Raw genomic sequence first — 23,494 nt, forward strand, 5'->3', positions numbered from 1 at the left:
CGGACGTCTGGCCTGAGCGGTCGAATGACGTACCTGTGTTACAGGTAAAGACGAATGAGGAAAAGCATTAGTTCTCTACTTTTCCAACAAGTAGTCTTGAACCACATGCTGGCAGCATAGTGCAGCCGGGATGAGCATTCGGTATATATGTAAGGGTGATACATTGTGTTTCCATGGAAACTGACCAACGGGACACAGGAGAAGCATGTTTGCTCCGCTTATCCCTGTCAACGCTGACAGATCACAACATGAAGATGCAGCCAATTGCTCTCTCTCTCCCTCTCCTTCGCTTTCAATCCCCCTCTTCCTATCGGTATGCCTGTTCTTTCTCTCGGCTTCACCTTTTCTTTTGATTTTTTTTTTCACCTCACGAGACTCCATCCCATCTCTACATCTGTGACTTTGCAGCGAAAGATCGAGTGATATAGTGGAAATTGGACAAAATTGACTATGGGGGAATGACTACTCCAGGCTGAGAGGGAGAAAACTAGCACCTTTCATCTGCTAGCTCCACTGCTTCTGATGGACCTATTCGTTGGCATTGAGGCTGCAATTCTGTTTTTGTCAACCAAGCAGTTGTATATCTATTTTTTTTTTCCTCAAACTGACAACACATGGTCTAAAAATACGCATAATAGAAAGGGTATCGGTTAAATGTATCTCGGTTGCCCGTGGTAACTCTCCTCGGGTAATTAAAGTCCACTTTTCTGACCGTGGCTCTTTAATTCTTTTCACTGCGAAAATCCTTTCCCCTGCAACAAAAACAGTGCTTTATTTGACCTTGATTAACAACCCACCCCACCCCCAACACTCCTTCTTTTTTTTTTTTTTAGCTCCAAGAAAGGTTGAGTGATTATTCTCACCGGAGTTTAGCCTCTCAACTTCTCCTGCCAGAGTAGAGAATTTTCCCGAGGCAGACTGAATGAGGTTAAATAAGAGTAAAATAGTTTAAGGTGTATCGAGCCGTGACCAATTTGGAGATCTAGCCATCTCGGTAACGGCAACTTTAACTGTTGTTAAAGCTCCATCCACGTTCTGTCTGACTCCGCGGCACGAATTCAGATACATGGCTGACGGGAGGCCGAAATGATTGGCCGAGCGAAGAAAGAAAGAAAGAAAGACCCTGAGAGGACGCTCGGAGGAGAGCCGGACGGGGAGCATACACCCAAGTAAACACAAATCCGCCTGCACGGGCGTGGGTGTGCACATACGTGCGCGTCTCTGTTGTTGATTGTCGCTTGTAAAGCGCAGCAAATTGGATCTGTGTATCAGATTGGACTGTCAGTCAGATGGTGACTGATGGGAACGTCGGCCCCTTCAAGTCTTGTCTTCCTTTCCAGACGTTTTTTTTTAGAGATGAATAATCGAAGAAGCAAATCGAGCGGAATACACCCGATCGATCACAGAGGAGCAATAACATGATTAGACGGACTGTCAAACGATAAAATATAATTGGAACCATGACAAGGACACCGGGGTAACTATTTGCGGACAAAGAAGAAACTGCCTGGAAAACGTCCCTTTAAATTACATGACCAATCTAATAAGGCCTACTCAAAGTCACAGAAAATGTGTCTATGCCGGCATACTCGCTGTTTTTAATTCATAATCCTCCCCGAAAAGTATACCCGGTCTGACAGGGTGAAGTGTTTCACAGACCGCTTCTGTCACGGGGGTGAAAATTAAGTTGAACACTTGCATTGTAATGCAACATGCAGGAAACTTGCGCTGCTAGCCGTGAGACGGCAGTGGTTGAGAAAGAAAAAAAAAATCCTCACTCAATTTTCACAGCGATATTAATTATGTGCTCTGGGAACTCGAATAAAAGATGTGCCGGACGGCTTTTAAATATATATTTTTAGAGCCTTGCTGCTGGATCGAGGCGTTGATCTCTGATGAATCCGCCACCTAGGAATACACTTTCTTCTCTCACGTGGATTCCCAAATGAAACTCTAATTAGGATTTTTTTTTTTTTTGTGTCAACTCCTGAGCCTGTTTAAGATTAAATTCGCAAGTCTGCATGTCAATTAATTGCTTAGGTTTTTTTTTTTTTTTTTGTTAAGACCACTTATTGTGGGGTGTCTGAAATTCCGGATAATTGATGCAAGACGAAACAAAGGCGGAAAGTCTTCATTATACTCAAACAAAAAGTGTTCTCCATTAATATGTAGATGCAATATGTGTCGTGTCAAGTCTCATTTAAAGTTTGACTATTTGATCGGGCCGATCGACCCTTGAACCCTATTAAGCGGGTTCTTGTTGTGCTGGTCAAAACGAGAGCAAATGCTCTGCACCCTGGTCGGGTTGATTTAAAACACGGTACATCAGAAGATATACATAGGATGACCTGTGCACGAATGTGTTACTGAGGGTCCATGTGTGTGTGTGTGTGTGTGTGTGTGTGCCGAGGTCAAGAGAGTTCATTGTAACTGTATTCACGGGGTCGAGGAGGGCATCGGCCCCCTCCGTGGCCGCCGGCGTGACCTCTGACCCTGAAAATGTAGAGTAGGGGGGGGACCACGGCGGCTCAGACGGATCGCGGATCACTTTACAGTTGGACGCCATTCTTAAAGCCACTCACATCACAGAGGGAACCAGAACCTTTCCCATGGATTTATAGACATAAATCAACTCTACGCCCTATCCTCGCCCACGGTGCACAGAGGTGTCCTTTTACATGGTCCCAATCTAAAGCTTCCCACTCCACCAGGGGGAAATCCCATTCCTGGCATTAGTTCTGCTACACGTCCGTCCTTTCCCCAGGCAATTACGGCGGTCAGAGCCTGACTCTGCAGAACCCCTTTAAAAATCAACCGACGGTTCTCTTCTTTGAAGAAAATACAGAGGACGTAACTAAGGCTCGGGCCGAACGTCCAAGTCGGAAACTGAAATCGCCTCAAATGAATATGATCCTTCATTTAATGCACAGAAGTTAAGGAGAAAAGCAGCCAAAAAAAGCACTTGGTTCGGTTATGAGTATGTTGACAAGAGGAAATGGGGGTCATGGATAATGGCAATTATGCCGGCAGAAGGCGGTTGAGCACAATTAAAACTAATGAGCCTTTCATGCTAAAAAACTGCACAAGAGTTAGTGATTTTCTGCCACATGTAATCCAGATGGGAAAGTGCATCCGTTATTTGGCTAATACTCCGTGTCACATTTGGCAGCGCTTTTAAAGTTTTAAATTTCTCCCGGTGAGTAATTACTGCTCCTTTAAATTATCGGATGACAATTTTGAGCTATTTCTGCAATTACAGACGATGTTTGGTCTGTTATGCTTTAAGAGAAATATAGCAAGCAGCAGTTGTCAGGCATTATGGTACACGGACAGACGGTCCTCTGGCAGGACATATAATCGCCAAGATATAACAGAGTCTAGCAAGTCTGTTTCGCAGAATAAGAATTATTTTGACAATTTTTTAGCCAGAAGGTTTACAAAACTCCAGCAGAAACTGGACTTGAAATGTTATTTCCACGATTACGCTCCACGGCTTTCTGGCAAAAATGGACACTGCTGAGAATGTAAGTTACCGTTTGATAGCAGTGCATCTGTGCGTGTGTGTGTGTGTGTGTGTGTGTGTGTGTCATGTACAGCGCAGGGTTTAAGAGGACAATGCAAATGTGTTCTACTCATCGAAGGTGACTGATTACAAAGAGATGATGACCTTCAGTTTCAATAAGGCTGATGCACCAAACAGATGTCTGTTAAAAAAGTCACTTTTTTTTTAACACAAACACTTTCTTATTTAAATTGGATGGATTGACGGATGAATGGATGGACGGATGGACAGATGGATGGATGGATGGATGGATGGATGGATGGATGGATGGATGGACGGACAGATGGATGGGCAAGTGAACAGACGCACAGATGAATGGATGGATGGTAATGATGGGGAAGACGTTGGACGATGTGAACACCCACACCCACCCTGGTGGTGCTGGTCACAGGTTGTCTGTCCGGGCGAGGGCTCAGCTGTCTGGGAAGGGGACTCCAGCTCCTCCAACGGGGGAGGGCTGGTGTTGAGCTGCCCGACCGGCGGGGGCCACGGAAGGTCCTTGATCACTTTAATCTCTACTGCAAGTGTTGCCCCAAGACGCCACAGGAGGGACGGGACCGAGGAGAGGCGGCAACAAAAGGCACAAATGTACAACAAAAAAAAATAAGGAGGTGAAGACACACAACCAGGAAATAAAAAGAGAAATAGGAGACTGGGTGAGAGATCGGTAAGGATAGAAGACGCCGGCATTGAGGGAAGAGGGTCGGTTATCGTGACTGGAGAATCGGCGGCAGCTGCGGGCTGGAAAAGGAGGGAAAGCGACAGGATTCAAAGAAAGGGAACGTTAGTCTTCAGGAGCGAAACAGGTTCAACACAGGATCCCGAGCGGGGTTGATTACAGTCCACGGTCAGGATATATCAGCGAACCTCATCACTTCTCGGAAAAAGCCGGGCGTTTCGAGAGCGCCACCCTCGCCGTTGGCTCGGCCTCAACGATCTTCACAATGGGCCGCGGGTTTCGCGGCGTATCACAGAACCGAATGCACCGTCCCAATTAATACAATACCGCGGTTTACAAAAGCCAACTATCAAATATCTCCACATACTCATGTATGCACTATTATCCTCTGCGCTGGGTCTGAAATGAAGAAACCAAGGAGGTTATATGCGAGCATTTCTAAGCCGACTTCGGCGCCCCAAAGCGACGCTGTTTACCCGAACAAAGACGACGTAGAGATCCGGACATGACGAGTTCAGACCGGCTAAACCGCGTGCATTTGTTCTGGCGGCAAGTGACAGACGGAGGCGTGTTAAAGAAAAGACAGACATGCAAATTCAGTCATATCGGTATAGCTCTCTTGCCGGAGATTTTTTTTTTAAATGTTATTTTAATTCCAAATTTGTATGTTTTACGACAGGGAGGCTGAAACTCAGGTTTTGGAAGTATGACTAAGAGATCCGCCGTTGCATAATTTCTTCACCTACGCCCAAGTTATGAAACTCCTCTGCTCGACTTAATTCCTAATTGCCGAATAAAAAACGAGTTAGCATCAAAATCTGCATGACCCTCATGTCAGCCAAATTTCCCCCAAAAACCCTTGCACCAAAACAAGAGGATATTGGATGTCACAAAAATAGATTTCAGGGGAAATGAATCTTAACTAGATAACAAGCTTCCAGCGGTGGCCTTCGATTTCCCTCCGTCAGAGTCCCCCAAAATCATCGATATGACAGCTGCGCTGCACATCATCTGTCACTTCAGTCAAGGTCAGCGGGAGCCTTATCTGACTCAGGAATCAGTAGAGGAAAAACGCAGGGATGAGCGAGGATACGGCGCTGGATTGGTGAGGACATTCTCTGAATAATTTGCGTTTTCACTTTTCCCCTCTGGTTATCGTGACACGTATTTTTCACTGTAATACGTTTTCCCGGGAAAGATATATTGCAGAGAAGCCCTGATGTTAAACAGCTATTTTAAGGTTCAAGAGCAATTGTTTTGTCAAAGAATCGCGTTATTAGGCGGGACAATTGCTCTTCATCTAAAGAGAGTAAACGCAGCTTTGGCTGTTAACATGGAAAAAAAAACACGGCGTAATGCATAATAATTGCGCCTCTATCTCGATCCGATGGTATAAGCCTTCTTTTCTCCGATAGGGCGAGCATGAAGTTACAGAGTTGTCCATCTTCTCCTCTGTCAGGGAATTGTGGAAGCGCCGTACAGGACATGCTAATGAGAAGCAATATCTGCAAGCTGGACGAACGGGGAAACAGGAGAATATTCAATCCGACAAGCAATTAAATAGCCGAGCCTGCAGTGTCAGGGGGCTAATCTAGAGAGAGGTGGCCGGGAGGAGGAACGAGCTGCCATCCATCCTGAGGGGAAAGAGTTGATTCGCGTTGCAGCGGGAGGGTTGGGGGAATGGATTGAGAAGGTCAGAAACTCTGGAAGATAATATGACTTCCTCCACTTCAGTGTGAAGTCGGGGACGGTATTCCTAGGAGATTAAAAGTCTAATACTCATTTCACATCGCAGATTACTGTGTAATTGTTTTGGGTGCAGACAGCTGCCGGCACCCCCGCAGCCCTCTGTGAGGAAAAGAACATGATAGGACAAGTGCGGCTCAAATTTGCATGCTTTTTCGCAGCTAAAAAATATAGCGATTAGCGTGGAAACTATGTTTGACTAATTCAATAACCATTTTCTTTTTTTTTTTTAATTTTTAGACCGTTTTCGAATGGAACGCGTGTATTTTCAAGCAGATTAAAATCACTAAAATTCCCATAATCCTCTTGGTGCGTCCATCGTAGGGCCATTGCAGGAAAGAAAGGCACAATGTTGTAAGAATAATTTTTTTTTTTTTAATTTATTTTCCATTTTTTTTAAGATAATGCTACTCACAGAATTAAAGTTATTATGAGCAGTTAAAGCAGATAAATGCGTTTTTTAAAATTCCTCATTTTGGTCCAATTAATTGTAGATATAAGCAATGTTTTATTCAGTGAGGCATATGGCAAGAGTTCTTTTTTTTAATATAACAAATCAATAACACACATAAATAAACCCACACCGTGCATATTGTGATAGACGGTATGCCTGCCCTCCAGCTGCTTAGGTGATAAAACGAGTTTTTCCCTCACTGTCTCACCCTTTTTTTTTCACACCTTGTTGCTTTTGTTGTCATCGACAGATCGCAGAAGCAAACTGCATTATCAAGAGCTATGAGCTGGGCGGAGAGGGTGGGATACACACATTTATATACTTTTCTTTTCCTTTATAGGCCATCCATCTATTTTCATTAGCTTATTCAGTAGCAGGCTGTTGTAGAACCGTGCCTGTTGCCAGTGACGCACTGCTCTGCCTCAGGGACCAGGGTCATATGATCGATCTATCCATCTATCCATCTATCCATCTATCTATCTATCTATCTATCTATCTATCTATCTATCTATCTATCTATCTATCTATCTATCTATCTATCTATCTATCTATCTATCTATCTATCTATCTATCTATCTATCCATCCATCCATCCATCCATCCATCCATCCATCCATCCATCCATCCATCCATCCATCCATCCATCCATCCGTCTCGCTCTCTGTCGTTCTATATAAATATATGTATATATCTATATATATATATATAGATATATACAGGAAGTTCTTTATCTTCTTCTGTAATGCAATTAAAAAAAACAAAAATAACTTTTTCATGATACTCTAATATTTTGAGATAGGATTTTTGAGTTTTATTAAGATGTAAGCCATAATCACCAATATTAAACTAATAAAAGGCTTGCAATATTTCAGTTGATTTGTAATGAATCCAGAATGTATGACATTTTTTTTTTGTAATTGCATTACAGGAGATAAAGAACTTTATCACAATATTCTAATTTTCTGAGACAGTCCTGTATATGTATATATATATATATATATATATATATATTTTTTTTTTTTTTGTTCCCTCCAGTGTAAAAAAAAAACCTGCTGTAATCAGTGACACATTTGATTTAATGATGTTACAATTGAAAGATTAGTATACTAGAATACAATTTCATCCTGCGTGCTGATATTCTGTGCTAGAATTTGAGGATTGTGATGAATGTAATCATTAGCAGCAGGTCTGGTGTTTTGAGAAAAGATCATGAAAAGACTATCCGGGCAAACATGAGGGAGGATGTACATATATCAAAAATGATTTGATCTTCATCACGGCTATGTTTGGATCAATAGCGTGATTATTAGCATAATCTTCAAACCTAATGATCACATCTGGCTGGTGGAGGACAAAGGGGTAATTAAATAGTCTGCAAAAGCATAGATTCCATTAATCAAGTTAATGTACAGTTATCTATGCGAGGACCCCGATGCAGAAAAGAGAAAAATGACGGGAAAATTACAGAGCAGCTCGCGGTGTCATTTGCATGTCCAGCTTTATCTGGAAATGGCGGTTGATGGCAGGCTGTTGCCTGGAGTGGACGCTGCTGCATCCCCAATCTGGCAGCGGACATTCAGCGCGCTTCGCTGCTGTAAACCCCGCGGCTATTCAGATTTTTTTTTTTTTTGTTTCACAGCTACGACGACAGCGCGGCTCATCAAAAGAACAGGAGGGGGGTTTTAACAACGGACAACGGTCGCTCATTTATCTCTGTGTACCGTCCCTTGGTTCCCCCTCAGACGCGGATCTATTTTTAAGACCAGGTATTTGTTTACCCAGGCTTTTCATTAGCTTGTGGCACTTCATCAATGTAAACAGCGCCGCACCATAAATCACCGGCCACGCTTGTTTCCACCAATGCCATTTAATTTAGTTCTGCTTAATTTGGTCGCCTAATTGCATGCATATTCAAAACAACCTGGAAGATTGTGATGTTTATGCCTCAAATTATGAGCGGAGGAGTTGCAAACGCGGCCGCTTTTGAAGACCGTCCAAATCGCTGCCGATAACAACTGCGCGACGCTCCGAGGGAATCCGAAATGCCACCCCCATAATTCTCCCCGTACTGTTAAACGTCACATTATGCGGGCCGGCTCTCTTACAAAGCGCGGGATCTGTTTTGAATGTCCGATATCGAAAGCGAAAGCGCGGCGGAAAATGGAAACGGAGATGAGTTGACAGGAAGGCCTTTTTTCTTCCCCGCTTCTCTAATGCGAGAGAAAGGAAAGATGATTTAGCTACGGCTGACCGGCAGAAGCAGGGGCTTCCAAAAGGGGGCTGCGGAGCGTTCGCGAGGAAGGTTACGCCGCTGTTGTGTGTGGCCAATGTGTGTGAGTGGAGATAAGAGCGGCGGCGGCGCTCAGTGAAAGACGGGGGTGCACATTTGAGGCTCATGAAAGAATTCTGTCAGGAAGGTTATCAGGGCAGCGCCGCGGAGGAGGCCGGGAGGACAAGAATGTGCGGTAACAGACAGTGTTGGGGGAAACCGGATCAGCCAAGCGTAGAAAAGGGATTCATCGCACCCCCCGAAACAGCTGGTCTTAACCCCGGCGAAGAACTTAAGTGAATCAATTATTTATTTTAGGACGTTCGACGCGCGGCTCGGATTTTGGGGTCATTAAGCCGATGGAGATTCATTAAAACCCCACGGGGCCGGCGCTCACCTTAAGAGAGCGAGCAACAGTGACTTCTTCTTATCTCTCGTGTTAAATGCGAGACACCCCGCCGGCCAGAAGCCGAGTGAAAGGAGTTACAAGCCCATAACAGAGGGCGAGGAGATTAAGTGACAATGGCTCTCAATCCCACTCCTGCTGTGATGGGAATCAGATTTCCAACGGTGGCGTGTTCATGTCCGGGTGTGTAATTCAGTGCACCCTTATACATAGTCAAAGAAGGAGGCACGGCGCGGATAGAAACGCGATCGCGCTTTCACTCGCTCTCCAACGCCGCTTTCTACCTTCGGTCAAATACTAATCCATCTTCCTCACTCTTCACTTCCAATCTCATTCATCAAATACTCAGCAGTCAGGAGGGCCAAAGGAAAGTGTTTGTGGCAAGTGTGTGTTTGTGTGTGCGCACGTCTTGGAAAGAAGGGTTACGGCAAGGATGAGTGATTAAGCAAACCACAAGTACACAGACTTCCAACACCCCTAACAAGCCAGGAAATTTACATTCCACTGCATACCTGTCAGTAGATAGCCCAACAGTGAATAATAACAGTAGACCAAGTGAAGGGGTGAGGGCGCAGACAGTGATAGGGACGGCTCCGGGAAAAAAAAAAAAAAAAAGAAAAGCCTCTGCAGAAAGAATTAGTCTGCTCTCTGTCCTCTATCATTAATGAAGACAAATCTTTCATGCAGATTGCATTATTGTGTTATAGCATGGTGGGAGGAAGTGAGCACCAATGACCTCTATTTCTTTAATTTCCTTTTCACCTCATCTCACAGTCCAGAAATAGTGTGGATTCTTATTTATTTATTTACTTTTTGACGACGCTATCTCTTTTGGATAGTTACAATTTGACGTTACAGCTGGAATAGAAATATAGAGGTGCGATTTGTACTACTTTAAACGGTTTGATTTATCAATATATTTCAAGTCTAACCTGCTGATTTTACTTAAAACTTCAATTTTTGAGAGAAAATACACTATTTCAGGGCATAAATACTTAAATTCATCCCAGGTTGTTTGAGTCCCCTTTTCCCATGTTTTGTAACATGAGCGGTTAAGAGAGAAAAATGCAGCAATAAGGGGTTTAGACAGAGTAATCATTTCGCTATGATTGCCTTTCGAGACACATTACACTCAGCCACGTGGGAGTATAAAACAAAAAACGGCCATTGAGTTGTGGCGTTGTATCACGGTTGCAGGTCACAACTTGTCTGATGTCCCCAGGGCTGCCGAAAAAGAAAAAAGGGAGGGATAAGGAGAAGGATTCTAGGGGCCCAAGCCTGACAGAGAGGCCCCTAATAAAACTGCTATACAGATATAGAATTACATAGCAATATATTATATAAAATTCATAATATATTTCATTTATAAAGTTCTCATAACACTATCTTTTAAGGTTTTGGAAACAACACCCCATCTCTTTGCATTTTTTTTGCGTAAAAGGGCCCTGTAAGACTTCTTTACATGGAGCCCAAAATGCCTGGCGGTGTCCCTGGATGTGCCACACACAGATCCTAGGATGACATAGGACGACATAGGATGGCATAGGATTGCATGGGATGACATACTAAAAACTGACGCACTTGGAGATTGAAAGACAATAAATGTAACTGCAACAACATTCTAAACTAGTCAAACAACAGGTGCATTTAAGCCGGGTGCTACAGCTTCAGTCATGTCCAGAAGGATGAAGGGGGCAGCGAGAATAAGTTCGTCACTGAATTTTTTATAAGGTTTTCACGTCCGCAGCTTCTTTTTTTTGTGCAATTAAAAGCACACGATTCTTAAATCATGTCTCCCCCCCATTTTATGGGATTATTTACAATTTGGTTTCAGGTTGTGCACCCATAATTTTTTTATTTTTTTTATTTATTTTTTTGCACTTACCTGAAAGTATGTAAATATAATATGGTCTACATTCATTCTGCATCAAATGTTATGACACTTCAGTCATGAGTGCAATGGTAAATATGGGACTTTCAGTAGTCATAAAGACATGCGTGTCTATTCCAAGCCGTGGAAATTTTTTCGACACCACGGGTAAGCTGGTGACAGTGATCAGAACCCTTTGGTGCACAATCAAAAATAAAAAGGTGCACAAGCCTGTGAAAAATCTCATAAAGTCCCTTCATTTTCGGATCCAAAACTGGTAAACTCTCATACCTGCAAATGCACGACGGCTTAGTTGTTAGGAATGTTTCACCCTTTTTATTATTTTTTGTTTCCCCAGAAAGGAAGAAATTATTTCTGCCTTTAAAATAATAATAATATAAAAATGGAGCTGTGCGGTACCAAGCTATGTTTGAAGTGCAGCCTTCTTTTGGAGAAACTACAGAAAAACAATATTCTGTTCTCCATTTTCCAATTGACGCTGACATCCGACGAAAATTAAACATCATCAAAAACGGGAGGCTCTCTGTAAATGAGGGGTTGAAAGCAGGATGCTTTGGTAAATAATGTCCTATACAAACTCTTCTGAGTGCTGCTTGACAGAAAAATAATGAGGCAGAGAAGCAAAGTCATTAAGAATGCAGCGTCCCGTATTTGACTAATCACTCGCCGGGGCGGATCAACGTGACTGCTAGCAAGACTCCTGCATGTGTTGTTCACAAATGAAGATAAGGAACATGAATTAAAAGGTAATTCTGGAAGAAAAAAAACTATATACACACATTAAGTTTTGCCCAAACCCCATAAAATATATTATAATCGTTTAACACATAAATGGTGCACAGATATTAAAAAAAAATTAAGATAATTTTAACCTTTTTGAAGTGCTGACATATAACCTTTGAGTGAAGAGAGAGGCGGTTCTCTCATTACCTGCAAGTATGCATCAAACACTCCCTTGGGTCTTTTTTTTTTCTTCCTCTCCACAAATGATATTCATGAGATTGTGACCATGCAATACCGGAAAAAAGACATGCACACACACACACACACACACACACACACACACATACCAACACACACACACTCTTAAGAGACCCAATTCCCGATTCAGCCATACCGTTACCGTTCTGTCACCTGTTGCTGCTGGTTCAACCTCTCGTCTTCCTCCTAAATAATATTAATAGTAAAATGACCCAAAGAAATCTATCACCTGGACGTCCTAATTGTTTTCTAATCATTTGCAACCTGCAGCTCCATGAGCATGGAGAAACTGGAGGTGACCGATATGTCGTCAGACAGTTTCATTGGTGGACAAGAGGTTTTTCAAAACTACAATGGCAACGGCATACAATATAATATAGCATGTATATACCCATTGTGGTTGAAGCATGAGCACCGCAGCCCCTGATGTGAATATCATGAATATATTTACATACAAAAGTAAATGTCTGTCACAGTGTTGTTGTACGTCAACGCCCTGTTATTACATCAGTATCTCGACGGAGACAAACTGATAGCTAAGACTTTGACAGTTGACCTTGATCTTTTTTTTTTTTTTTGTAACAAGGTCAATACTCGGTTTAAACATCAATTTGCACTTAATTTATTATTAACTTAACAAATGTCTGCTTGATGTCTCCCTGACATTATGCTGACATCTGGGGTGGCTGCTTGCTTCAACGTCATGTGTAGAAATTAGCTCTGCCATGAAAACACGCCAGTAGGTGTCAGATATTGGCATCTGCATTTGTCAGTTTTTCCCTGAAAGTGAAACCAAGGACTGACAGTGACTTGTCAATGTATGCTGACATTTATTCTATTAATACTAGGTTTTGATTCTATCTTAATTCAAGCAGAAATGGTTTTTGTAATATATCAATATGCGATATGTGATACCTTCCAAATGCTTTGCAGGGTTGAGAATCAGCCATTATCTCTGTAAGAATGAGTGTCTGTTCCTTAGTCACACACCAGCTTAATAGAGCAAGGTCGGGGGTTTTCTTTGATTTGGAAAATTATATTGCCTACGGCTGCAACATGGATTATGGGATGTTGATGTTCAATTAATGATTATAGCGTGCTGTTGCAACCGCGATCATAATTAAATCAGAAATACCACAAGCTAGGAATGTGGAACCCTGCTAGTACGCTCAAAAAAAGCATTACCTCCATGTTTCCTTGGATACACTGTTTTGCAATTTTCACTGTCTGCTGCCCTATATGGACAATTCTAATAGCAATTTATCATCATTTTAGTCGAATGCAACATATGTTCTCTATTTCAGCGTGAAATATTGTGATCATTGTCTCCTACCTATCTGCCCATCAAATATGCCAGGGTTTAATAATCTTTCATTCCTGCTATTTCTAATAAAATTAGTCTTATTGAAATAGCATGTAAATGCATCAGTGTATTCAGCATGAATAGAAGTATGAGCAGGAGATTAAAAAAAAAAAAAAATCAATAAGAAAACACAACAAATTTATGAAAAAAGAGTTCAGCGTATAATGAAATGTAGATGCAAATGTCGCATTATTTTCAAATCCCTTCATCTGGTGAGATCAGATTTACATGTGTACAAGCTCAATTATTCCTCCAAGTGTAAAAACAAATTATACCACATAGCAGTTAGCCTTTGGACCTCCTGCATTTTCAAAAGCTTCCCATTTGGCTGAGATAAAAAAAAAAAAAGAAATCATAAAAGTCATAAAGGGCTTAGTCACCCCGCTGTTATTACTTTTCATTCTCAAGTATATTGACATTGACAATCTTGAACAAGATAAAGCTGTTTTTTTTATATATTTTTTTTCATTCCTTCATATAAGCATTACTTTATGATGATAAAGAACATAGCTGGCTCCAGGGACGGAGCACAGAAGCTTCAGGTAAGACCCACACGATATTTGTATGGGTCAGCACTAGCCTGGCCTACAGCTCCTTCAAGTAGCAGGAAATATATATTTCAATAAAAACTGCATTACTCTCATCTTCTCGGCAGTTTCCACCCTGTCCAATGAAAGGAACGTCTCCACAGTAAAATTAAGCATCTGGGTCATGTCATTCAAATCAACTAAATTTGAATGGGATTATTTTTGACTTCCTGACTTCTGGACTCAAGTATTAAAAAATTTACACTGCGACCCAAAAGACTTAACTTGCTGAATAAATCATATCCAAAAATGGCTATAAATATAAAAACACAGTTGTGACTACAATAACTGATTGATTGTGTAGTGTGAGTAGTAGTGTTGAATAGACAACACATTCAACATGTACAGCATATATTTTCTCTTAGGTCAAACTTAAAGTTGTATAGCAAAGCGGTTTTAAAATGTCACATTGCGTGGACGTTAAGATCCGGATTCTTGGAAGCTGTTGGATTCTCACGAGTTTAAAAGATCAAGATCAGCTGCCGCGGGAATATTAAAATCAAACTGCTGATGGGAAACAGAAACCTGAATGCATTTTCCTTAACTTGAAAAAATCTAAATACCTTTACATGCAAAAGGTGGCGCAGTAGGGGATCTAAGTACAAGCTCACATGTAACAGATACAGTGTTACCGGATTCTTGTTTTCATTCGAAAGGACTTCCCGCATAATCCAACAGCGGTAGCCACGGCCAGCTGATCATATCGGCTCACTTGGATATCAACTTCGCTCTAGTTCAAGCGGCAGCGTCCAAAAGTCATCATGCGTCGATACAGAAAAAAAAAAAAGAAACACACCCCACCCCTGTCTCAAGTTTGGTACCTGTGAGGGGTTTAGAGTTGCAGTCCTTTCTTCTTTGGGGAACTGATCCAGTGCCACTTACTGAGCCCTCGTAGCTAATGCAGTCATAACAAAGCAGAGCTGTTCAAGGATGACAAAAAGAAAAAAATATATATATGTATGTATATAAGGAGAAAAAGGGCGATGTTAAAAAAAAAAAAAAAAAAAAAAAAAAGGAGGAAAGGGTTGCTGATTTTTTCGCTGTAAAAACAGAAAAATTTGATTTTTTCCATGTTATTTTTTAAGATTCGGGGGTACATCTCAGTGCTCAGAACGGAGATCTTTCCAGGAACAGCCCTGTTTGATGTTATGGCTGTGTTAGCCATGCTGAAGCTCTCAAAACCACGATGACTACTTTCACCTTCATGCACTTGCAAAATCAATCATGCCACCCCTCCCTCCCCCGAGTGGGAAAGATACCAGCTACAAAGGCAACAGTTGGCTAAAAGCTGCAGAGAGTAGAAAGGGCACCTGCAAATAAACATTGCGAGGGCTACAAGACACGAGGGAAAGAATGTGTGTTTTCTAGCGGCCGCAGCAGCCGAAGCGCAGATACTGTCAGAGGCAATAATCACATATTAAAGCTGGAAAAAGAGACACCTGTGTTAGTGAAACAGAGCGGCGAATAGTTCAGATTTAACTGGGTTAAAAGGGGGGAAAATTCAGAAAAGGCAACCGTTAATACAACAGTCATCATTCAACCGAAGCGCACAGTTAAGATTCACTGCCTGTCTGTGGAGCTTAGAGGCTCAATTTCCATTTTTACATATTGTTTAAAAAAAAAACGTCTATTCAATTTGAAAATTGAATGGACTAATTTATACATGTTGCCTTACAACCAACCAGTTAAGTGAAACGTGCAAAGAGACATGCTACTATTAACAAATGGGCAAAATTACAATAGTTCACGGTGTTCTTTTTGCACGACATATTATCGGGATACGTTTATGCGAGGAATCGATTTCCCGAAGTTTAAAACCGAGTTGAGTCTCCTGTATATTTGTCAGTGTACCTGCAAAGGCTTTGGAAATTCTCTCCTTCTTCCACTCCCAGGGTTGGTCGTACTCTTCCGGGGGTCGCTCATCATCCTGCGGTAGCCGGCTTTCCCTGGGGCAACGGGAGCGCTCCGGGTCCGAGTCGCCGCCGTTCTCCGCTGGCTCGTACGGCGTGTCATACAGGGGAAGTTGCTTTACGGAGCTCTCCTTGGGCCCTCGCCCGCCTGACCGGATTTCTGCAAGGAAGAAACGCCAAACATCAATTATGTGTCTCTTAAATAAGACTTTATTGAAGTCGGCGGTTCGGCGGGGTAATAACCACTGGCCAAGGATGACAGATTAATGTTACTGACTATGCGTTCTGCAATATTTTTATGATCCGACCTAGGGGGGTTTAACTTAAAGACCAAACAGTTGAGCGTTTACAGAGTCAGCTCGCCAGCACCTCATTAAAAGCAAAATGAATCTTAAAATATTTTTTTCTTATCACGCAGTTTCTTTTCACCATTACAGCGACAATAAGAAGTACCAGTGATACAGCAGAAGCCCACCTGGGGCGAATGATGCCGATCTTCTACTTCTTCTTTCGGCTTTTCCCTTGAGGGGTCGCCACAGCCAATCAACCTTCTCCATCCAACCCTATTCTCTGTATCCTCCTCTCTCATGCCAACTACCTTCATATCCTCTCTTACTACATCCATAAATCTTCTCTTTGGTCTTCCTCCAGACCTCCTGCCTGGCAGCTCCAATTCCATCATCCGTCTACCAATATAGTCACTTCCCCTCTTCTGTACGTGACCCAACCGTCTCAGTCTGGCTTCTCTGAACATCTCAAAACATCTAACATGTTCTGTCTGATGGACTCATTCCTGATCCTATCCCCCCCTGGTCACTCCCAAAGAGAACCTTAGCATCTTCATCTCTGCGACCTCCAGCTCTGCCTGCTGTCTTTTCGTCATTATAACTTTTTCTAAACCATGCAGCATCGCTGGTCTCGCCGCTGTCTTCTACATCTTTCTTTTCATTCTGGACAATAGTCTTCTATCGGATGTTACCTCTGACACGTGCTGTGAATTATGATGATGAGGAGTTAAAATAATTTGAAAAAAACGTAATCCATTTGGTCCATCTAGTTTTAAAAATAACCCAAAAAGGCCAATGTTGGTCGGCCCTGTAATAACGGTGCAATGTTATAGTTAACACTTGATCGGTTCAAAAGATGATATAACTTTCACACTCCATAGATAGTTTATAAGATACAGGGATAAATACCCGATAAGAAATGTCAGTCCTTAAAAACAATTAATCAGAAGGATCAATTCCCTATTTTTTCTGACTTGAACAAAAAGGGGCTTTCCAAATACAGGACTGTCCCAGAAAATTTAAATATTGTGATAAAGTTCTTTATCTTCTGTAATGCAATTACAAAAAACAAAGATGTTATACATTCTGGATTCATTACAAATCAACTGAAATATTGCTGGCCTTTTATTATTGTAATATTGCTGATTATGGCTGACACCTTAAGAAAAATCAAAAATCCTATCTCAAAATATTAAAATATCATGTGAAAATATTTTTTGCTTTTTTAATTGCATTACAGAAGATAAAGAACTTTATCACGATATTCGAATTTTCTGAGACGGTCCTATATGTATGTCTGAGTGGCCTGCAAACAGGACTCCCTCACTTCCATTTTAGCTGTCTTGTATCCGTAATCCGTAAAAAGACCGGAATGACGGTCTAAAAATTTTTTTCTTCAACTCGACAAGGAGCCGGAGAGAGAACCTCCAGCTGCATTTCAGAGTAAGTAGCGTGACAATGAAGAAGGTGATTTCCCAGGGCCAGGACAAGCTTGAGGGATCGCGATAACCATCCGCTGATTAGATCAATACAAGCAGGGACCGAGATCCTGCATTAACATAGATGTGATGCAATGCGCCTGCTTACAAATGAGGGTTTCGTTGTGCTTATAGGCAAAACAAACAGCCAGGTTTGCTGCTCAGGCAAGGCCGAGCCGCCTCATCGTACGTGACACAGTGGTGACCCCATCGTGTCCGTTACCGGGAAAAAAAAAATCTTAACGGATGAGTGATAAAATGAGTCAAGTACATTTAAAAGTAAAGCCAGAGCATGCCCATAAAGTGCATCGCCGTAATACAAGACCAATAACGGAAAACAATTCAGCAACCCTTCTTCCCGCTACAAGAATGAATCTTCCATTACTCAGGTCAGCTCCGTGGCAATATTTAAAATGGGAGATCCCATCAAATAAATAATGTCAGAAGTTGCTGGCAGAAGTGACTGTTTAGAGGTAGATGACAAAAGGGGTTTTTATCCATCAATGTTCATCAATGTTCTAAGCGGGTCATAACACAATAACATCATATCACAGCAATACTTGTGTAAAGGTTTATAAACAGAGGGTTGAAATCGAGTTTGGTTATAAGTACTGATATAGAATAAATTATAAATATTGCATTCTTATAATCATTATTAGGAATAATAATGATATTGTAAAAAAAAATGCAGAAATATCACTGATCTGTACGGCTGAGCGTCACCATCTGAAGTACAGACAGATCCCTCCAGGTCAAATATCAGGGACATATTACTTTGATTAAGTGCTGCGGTGGACTGAGACTCCCTCTGAAAGAGCGCTGTTGTTCAAAGATACGCCCTCCGGTTTCATTATACCACCGAAATATCGTCCCGTCTTCAGTTTGCGTTCTAGAATTGAGAGTCAACCATGAAGCCGCAAAGTAAAAGCGTCGCGAGTTCAGAAATCGCTGTCCATGAATGGACATGTTGAAGTTATGGAGCCACGGGCGGTACGTTTCCATCGACCGCAATCAATGGAGTTTCTTCGGTCGTAAAAAAAAATAAGCATCTATCTTTGTGCTCTTTGCGGCATCGACCACCCATTCAAGGAAAGAAGGAGCGCGTCTGAGAAGTGGCACAAAAACAGTAGACAAACAAGTAAATAAATCATGTAAAAAGAGTTGGAGGCAAAGACAAATGGGGAAAGTAAGTTGCTGAAGTCCGCTCTTTATTTTGACCTTTCTCTACATGTAGTTATTAAGTTTTATTTATTCTTTACTCTACATGCCAGATGTTATGACTGAAATATGACTCATGTGATATATAAATACATATTTTTTTTTCTTTTTCTTAACATTTATTGCATATATTCTTAACACTACCTGACCTAAAAGCGTCTGCTCGCACACCCTATTTCGCCTGACCTGACTCCTAATGAAGCATCATGCCCTTGAGAACACTCACCCTCTCCACTATCCTCCGCCTCTTAACCCCCTCCCATCTCCCTCCACTCATTTGAAGTTGTTAGCAGCCAGCAGCCTTCCTCCTAAGCCACATGAAGCTGTTAGTGGCCGGCATCACCGTAGAGTAATGCAATGTGAGGAGAATGAAATATTATGCCACACTGCTGCATAATTGCCTCTTCGCCCAAGGGAGCTCTTGCGGAAAAATGAGCAATGCGTTGAGCCTAATGGAGCTACCCATCGGTGGAGGTGGAGGTGGAGGGTAAGAGTGAGGTGAGGCTGCCGGGTCCCATATCTCAGTGTAATCCCGCATTAGGCAAACTTGCACGTTTTGATCTCGCTGTTAAAACACTTGGTATGAGATGATCCTGGTGTGATTAGGTCTTGCCTGCAAAAAGAACTAATAGCCCTGGGAGAGGGTGAAAGAGGCGAGGCCGGACGAGGGATGAGGAAGATGGGGCGGGGGATGTCGTCGAATAAATCTTCCAAGAACCCTGTAATTGGATGCAAACTTTCTTCAATAAACTCCCGCGGTGGATTGAGAATCCCACCAATAGCTCAACAAAGAGGCCTTGTATTGACCGACCGCCCTCTTATTTTTCATTTTTTTTTCCAAGTCTTCCTCCCAACCACCCTTACTTCCTTCCATCCTTTCTTTTTTGCCATTCTGTCCCCTCCTGTGCAGGCATGCTTGCAAACGCTTGTCTAGGCAAATTACAGTGATTGGCATGACAGAGGGCTTGCATGTTGCAACACAGCTGCAGAATATCTATCCTCTTTGACCTCTACCCTCTGCTTAGGGTCAGAGTTCGACCACCACACCCTCCCTTGATGTGCCTCATAATTCCCCCGACCCGGATGTTAGAGTTCCTGTCCAGATGCTGCACTTCCTCTCTTTCCTTTTTGCTCCTCGCTAACATGGCCTTAACCGCCGCGGTCAAAAAACCTAGAAAACCCTGCGATATTTGGGGACGAGAAGCAAAACAGGATTTGATGAAGTTCATTTTTAAGGATGCGTGTTTACTCCAAAAGATTAGGATCATTGTCGCATTACTGAAAAGCACAATCTTCTTTACGGAGAAACTTTGTGACAGAAGAGACTTTTTCTTGTTAGAAAATACACAAGATAGCAAAGCAAAGTGAAAAGATCCTCATCATAATGAGAAAAGTTTCAAGTAATAATTGAAATTGCATGTTATCTGATCATTTAAACTGTTTGGCCTTGAACCCGACATGAACATTTTCCATGCTGTAATAATATGAAAGTTAATATCCCATTTTACTCCTGCTATGTTTTTAGTATTCAAAAAAGAATGTTAACACCCCTGAATAAGTTGGGGGTTTGCTCTTGTGCGGGAGCCTTTTAAAAGCCGGCTGTACTCCCACACGGCAGGACTTATCTCCGCAGTGCTGCGTCAGCGGTAACTCTGCTTCTCTGCTTATTTGCAAATATATTCTGATTGAGATGCGTTTTTTCACAGGACAACGCGCTATTAAAGCTGAAAGACCCGTAGTTTGAGACATCACGCGGGGGGGGGGGGGTTTCTTCGCCACATCGTCTTTTAGCGCGCCGACGTTCGCTTGCAGCGAGGGCAGCTGGGTTCAGGCCTGCGGGGTTAAGGGACACTTGATCTCTGCAAGTATTAAAAGGAATCGAACTTAAAGAAAGTACACTCCACTAGAAAACCAGTTTGGCTGCGGCACAGACCACAATCATCTGCTAAGTGCCAACTGAAAAGGACGTATGGGGCTGGGGGGGAGTACACATCGTGTTTAACTAATGATAAAATGCATGAATACTGACCGGCATGTAAAAAAAAAAAAAAAACCATAAACCTGAATCCAGTTAAATATAAGTTTCCAGATATTGAACTAAAGTCAAGCAAGGAGAAGCTTAAAGCATTAAAATAAAAGAAAAAAAGCGACAGATGCAGTCTTTGTTATGATCGTTCTCTCTGGTTTATGAAGTAGACCCATTAATCTTCTCGGGCAGAGGAGAATTCACTGAAATAGAGCCTGGGACGTGCCTTTTCTATTTACTGCAGGAGGACCCCTTTGGGCATATTATCATGGAAGTGCATAGGCAAGCAGAGAGCGCTAGGAATCGAATAAAAACATTAGCCCCGACCGACCTGGCAGCAGCATCCTCCTGCAGATTAGGACTGACCAAGAGGCCGCTTAATCATCCAGTCTCATTTTGTCTCATTTGTCAGAATTACCATGCAAGAAAGGGGTAAGCAATTGTATAAATTTTCTTTTTTTTTTCTATTTTATCGCAAGACAGCGAGACATTTATCTCTCGCCGTAACTGAACGCTACCCACCCGCTCTAAGTGAGAAAAAGAGAACATTTGTTGTTGCGAAGAGCTCGCGGAATCGCAGCGGAAATCTCGATTTGATTGAGGGAACCTCTTGTGCACTGTTGAAGGATTAAATGCTGTTGGATTTACACCCCTAGGAAAACAACGGCCGGGAAAAAAAACCCTTCGGCTTGAGGGATTTGATCTGGCTGTTACTCCGAGTCACTCACCCCTTAAATAAATGAACATCTGGGGTGGCTGTTATCATTTAACGTAGCTTGATTATTGTGGATCTGTTCTGAGTGTCTATTTGAAGCCAATAACAAAAGGCTAAATTGACTCATGCACATGTGAAAGTTCTGAAAAAGCTTATCATGAGGATGATCTATGAGTTCCTGTATTGGGGGAGGAGAAAAAAAAAAAAAAAAAAAAAAGAGCCTTTTTATGATGGCAATAATTAACAAAGCAGCTGCAGCTAGAATATCACTGCGAGTCTTTTTATGCGGCTTTCATTTTGTGCAATTGTCCAGATGTGTGCACAGCAAACAGGGTCAATATAGCGGCGGCAGTCGGGGATCCGAGTTATCCCGCGGCCACCCACACGTATTGTGTGTCAGTCAGAGATGTGGCTGACAAGGGAAGGTGTTTGCTTCTTGACCCGTGGCGGCCTGCTGTTGAGTGTCATTCCGCTTAGTGAGAGGAGGCTCTCACATCTGGCTGGCTGCTGGGAGAGAGGACTTGTGATAAGCAAAGACAAAACAAGCCTGACAGCCCCGCGGTTACACTGGCGCCCCCGAAATTTGATTTCATTTGCTTGTCATCGCATTTTGGAGGAACAAAGGCTGCAGAGGCAATCCGAATAAATTAATATGTCCCACCGCCGTGCGTCTTTTTTTTTTTTTTTTTTTTTTTTTTAAATCCGCTCGTGCCGTTATCTTGATTTAATACTTGAAAAAATGAAATGTGTGAAGTGCAATTTACGAGTTTTCATTTCTACAATCACGCTCGTGCCTTTCTTTGGACGCGAGAGGTTTGTCCACCTGCGCAGCTGCAGCGTCTCCATCAGCCCCCCCTGCGGACGGAGCAAAAAACACTCATGGTGTTTGTTTTCTCCAAATCTCTTTTCCTCCTGATCCACACTGCGCTTGTGACGGGTCACGTTTTCTGAATCCCGAGGCCGACTCTCTCATACGCCGCCGTATGCTTTGCCGCAAAAGTGCTAGTTGGTTTCACGAAAACAAGGCAAGAATATACAATAAGAAAAATAAAACCGGGAAAAAAAAATAAAAAAGCTTGAAAGGAGTTAAAGGATGAGGCCGGTCGCAAATAATATCCTGGTGAATGCGTGCCTGCACGGATGTGTGCACTTGTGTTTGTGTCCCCAGATGGCCTGAAGGGAGTAGATTGTGAGGAATTTCTTCCACAACACGCTGACATGTATACGGATTCATTCTCTCGCTAAGGCGGGGAGCGAGCCCAAAGAGACAACAAGCACAATACAGAAAACAAGAGGGAGGTGCGCGATGACGGAAGTAAGCCAGACAAAGAAACACTGGCGAAAAAAAAAAAAAAAAAACAATGAAGGGAAACATTACAGGAAGAAAAAAAAAAGAGACTAAGTGCTACAACAAGCAAATAGATAATGGCAAGGGTGGAACAAAAAAAAAAAAAAAAAAAAAACTCAAAATTTAGACTGGAAGGTGATGCGAGTTTATTGCCTTGAGAGAAACGGTGACATATAAGTGAGAATTATGGGAAGAGCGAGTAGGAGACAAAAGACAAAGGAGAGAGTGGAGAGAATAATAAATAAATGCGCAGCACTAAGGGACTTCCTGGCCATCAGCTAATAAACAGAAATCATTTCAGGTCCTGTTCAGTCGGAGTATTCGGTGGTTGACTTGTTTTATGAAGGTCATTAATGCTGCAATACAGGTTCAGACCACTTATTCTATTTGCATCTATTCGATGGAGCTGTCAAATCATTTGAACGTGCCACTTCACTGAAAACTGATATTATTTCTCTTAATTCCTGAGAGGAGGCTTGAACTGGTGCTATGTCTTGGTATTTCTTGCTGGAAGCAGCTGCCCTTAATTCAAACGTATTTGGAAAACCATGATCTGGATGTCTGAGAACAACAAT

The 23,494-nt window shown here is 42.3% G+C and overlaps 1 protein-coding gene across 7 annotated transcripts in view; it reads right to left on the bottom strand.

Annotated features, from left to right (window-relative positions):
• Positions 1–23,494, bottom strand: part of shf (Src homology 2 domain containing F) — a 106,907-nt gene that overhangs the window by 17,170 nt on the left and 66,243 nt on the right. For 3 of the 7 annotated variants that reach the window (XM_086174976.1, XM_086174974.1, XM_086174972.1), the window contains exons 3-4: positions 15,789–16,007; positions 3,934–4,080 (exon numbers count right to left, since the gene is read on the bottom strand). In XM_086174976.1, the coding sequence (XP_086031102.1) occupies positions 3,934–4,080; positions 15,789–16,007 (366 nt within the window). Of the gene's footprint in view, positions 1–3,933; positions 4,081–14,758; positions 14,858–15,788; positions 16,008–23,494 lie in introns of all 7 variants that reach the window. The other 4 variants (XM_086174978.1, XM_086174973.1, XM_086174975.1 and 1 more) reach the window with 4 other exon arrangements.

Source organism: Fistularia commersonii, chromosome 27, assembly GCF_037954325.1.
Source record: "Fistularia commersonii isolate RoL2024-O1a breed Wild chromosome 27, RoL_Fcom_v1.0, whole genome shotgun sequence".
Taxonomy (NCBI): Eukaryota; Metazoa; Chordata; class Actinopteri; order Syngnathiformes; family Fistulariidae; genus Fistularia; species Fistularia commersonii.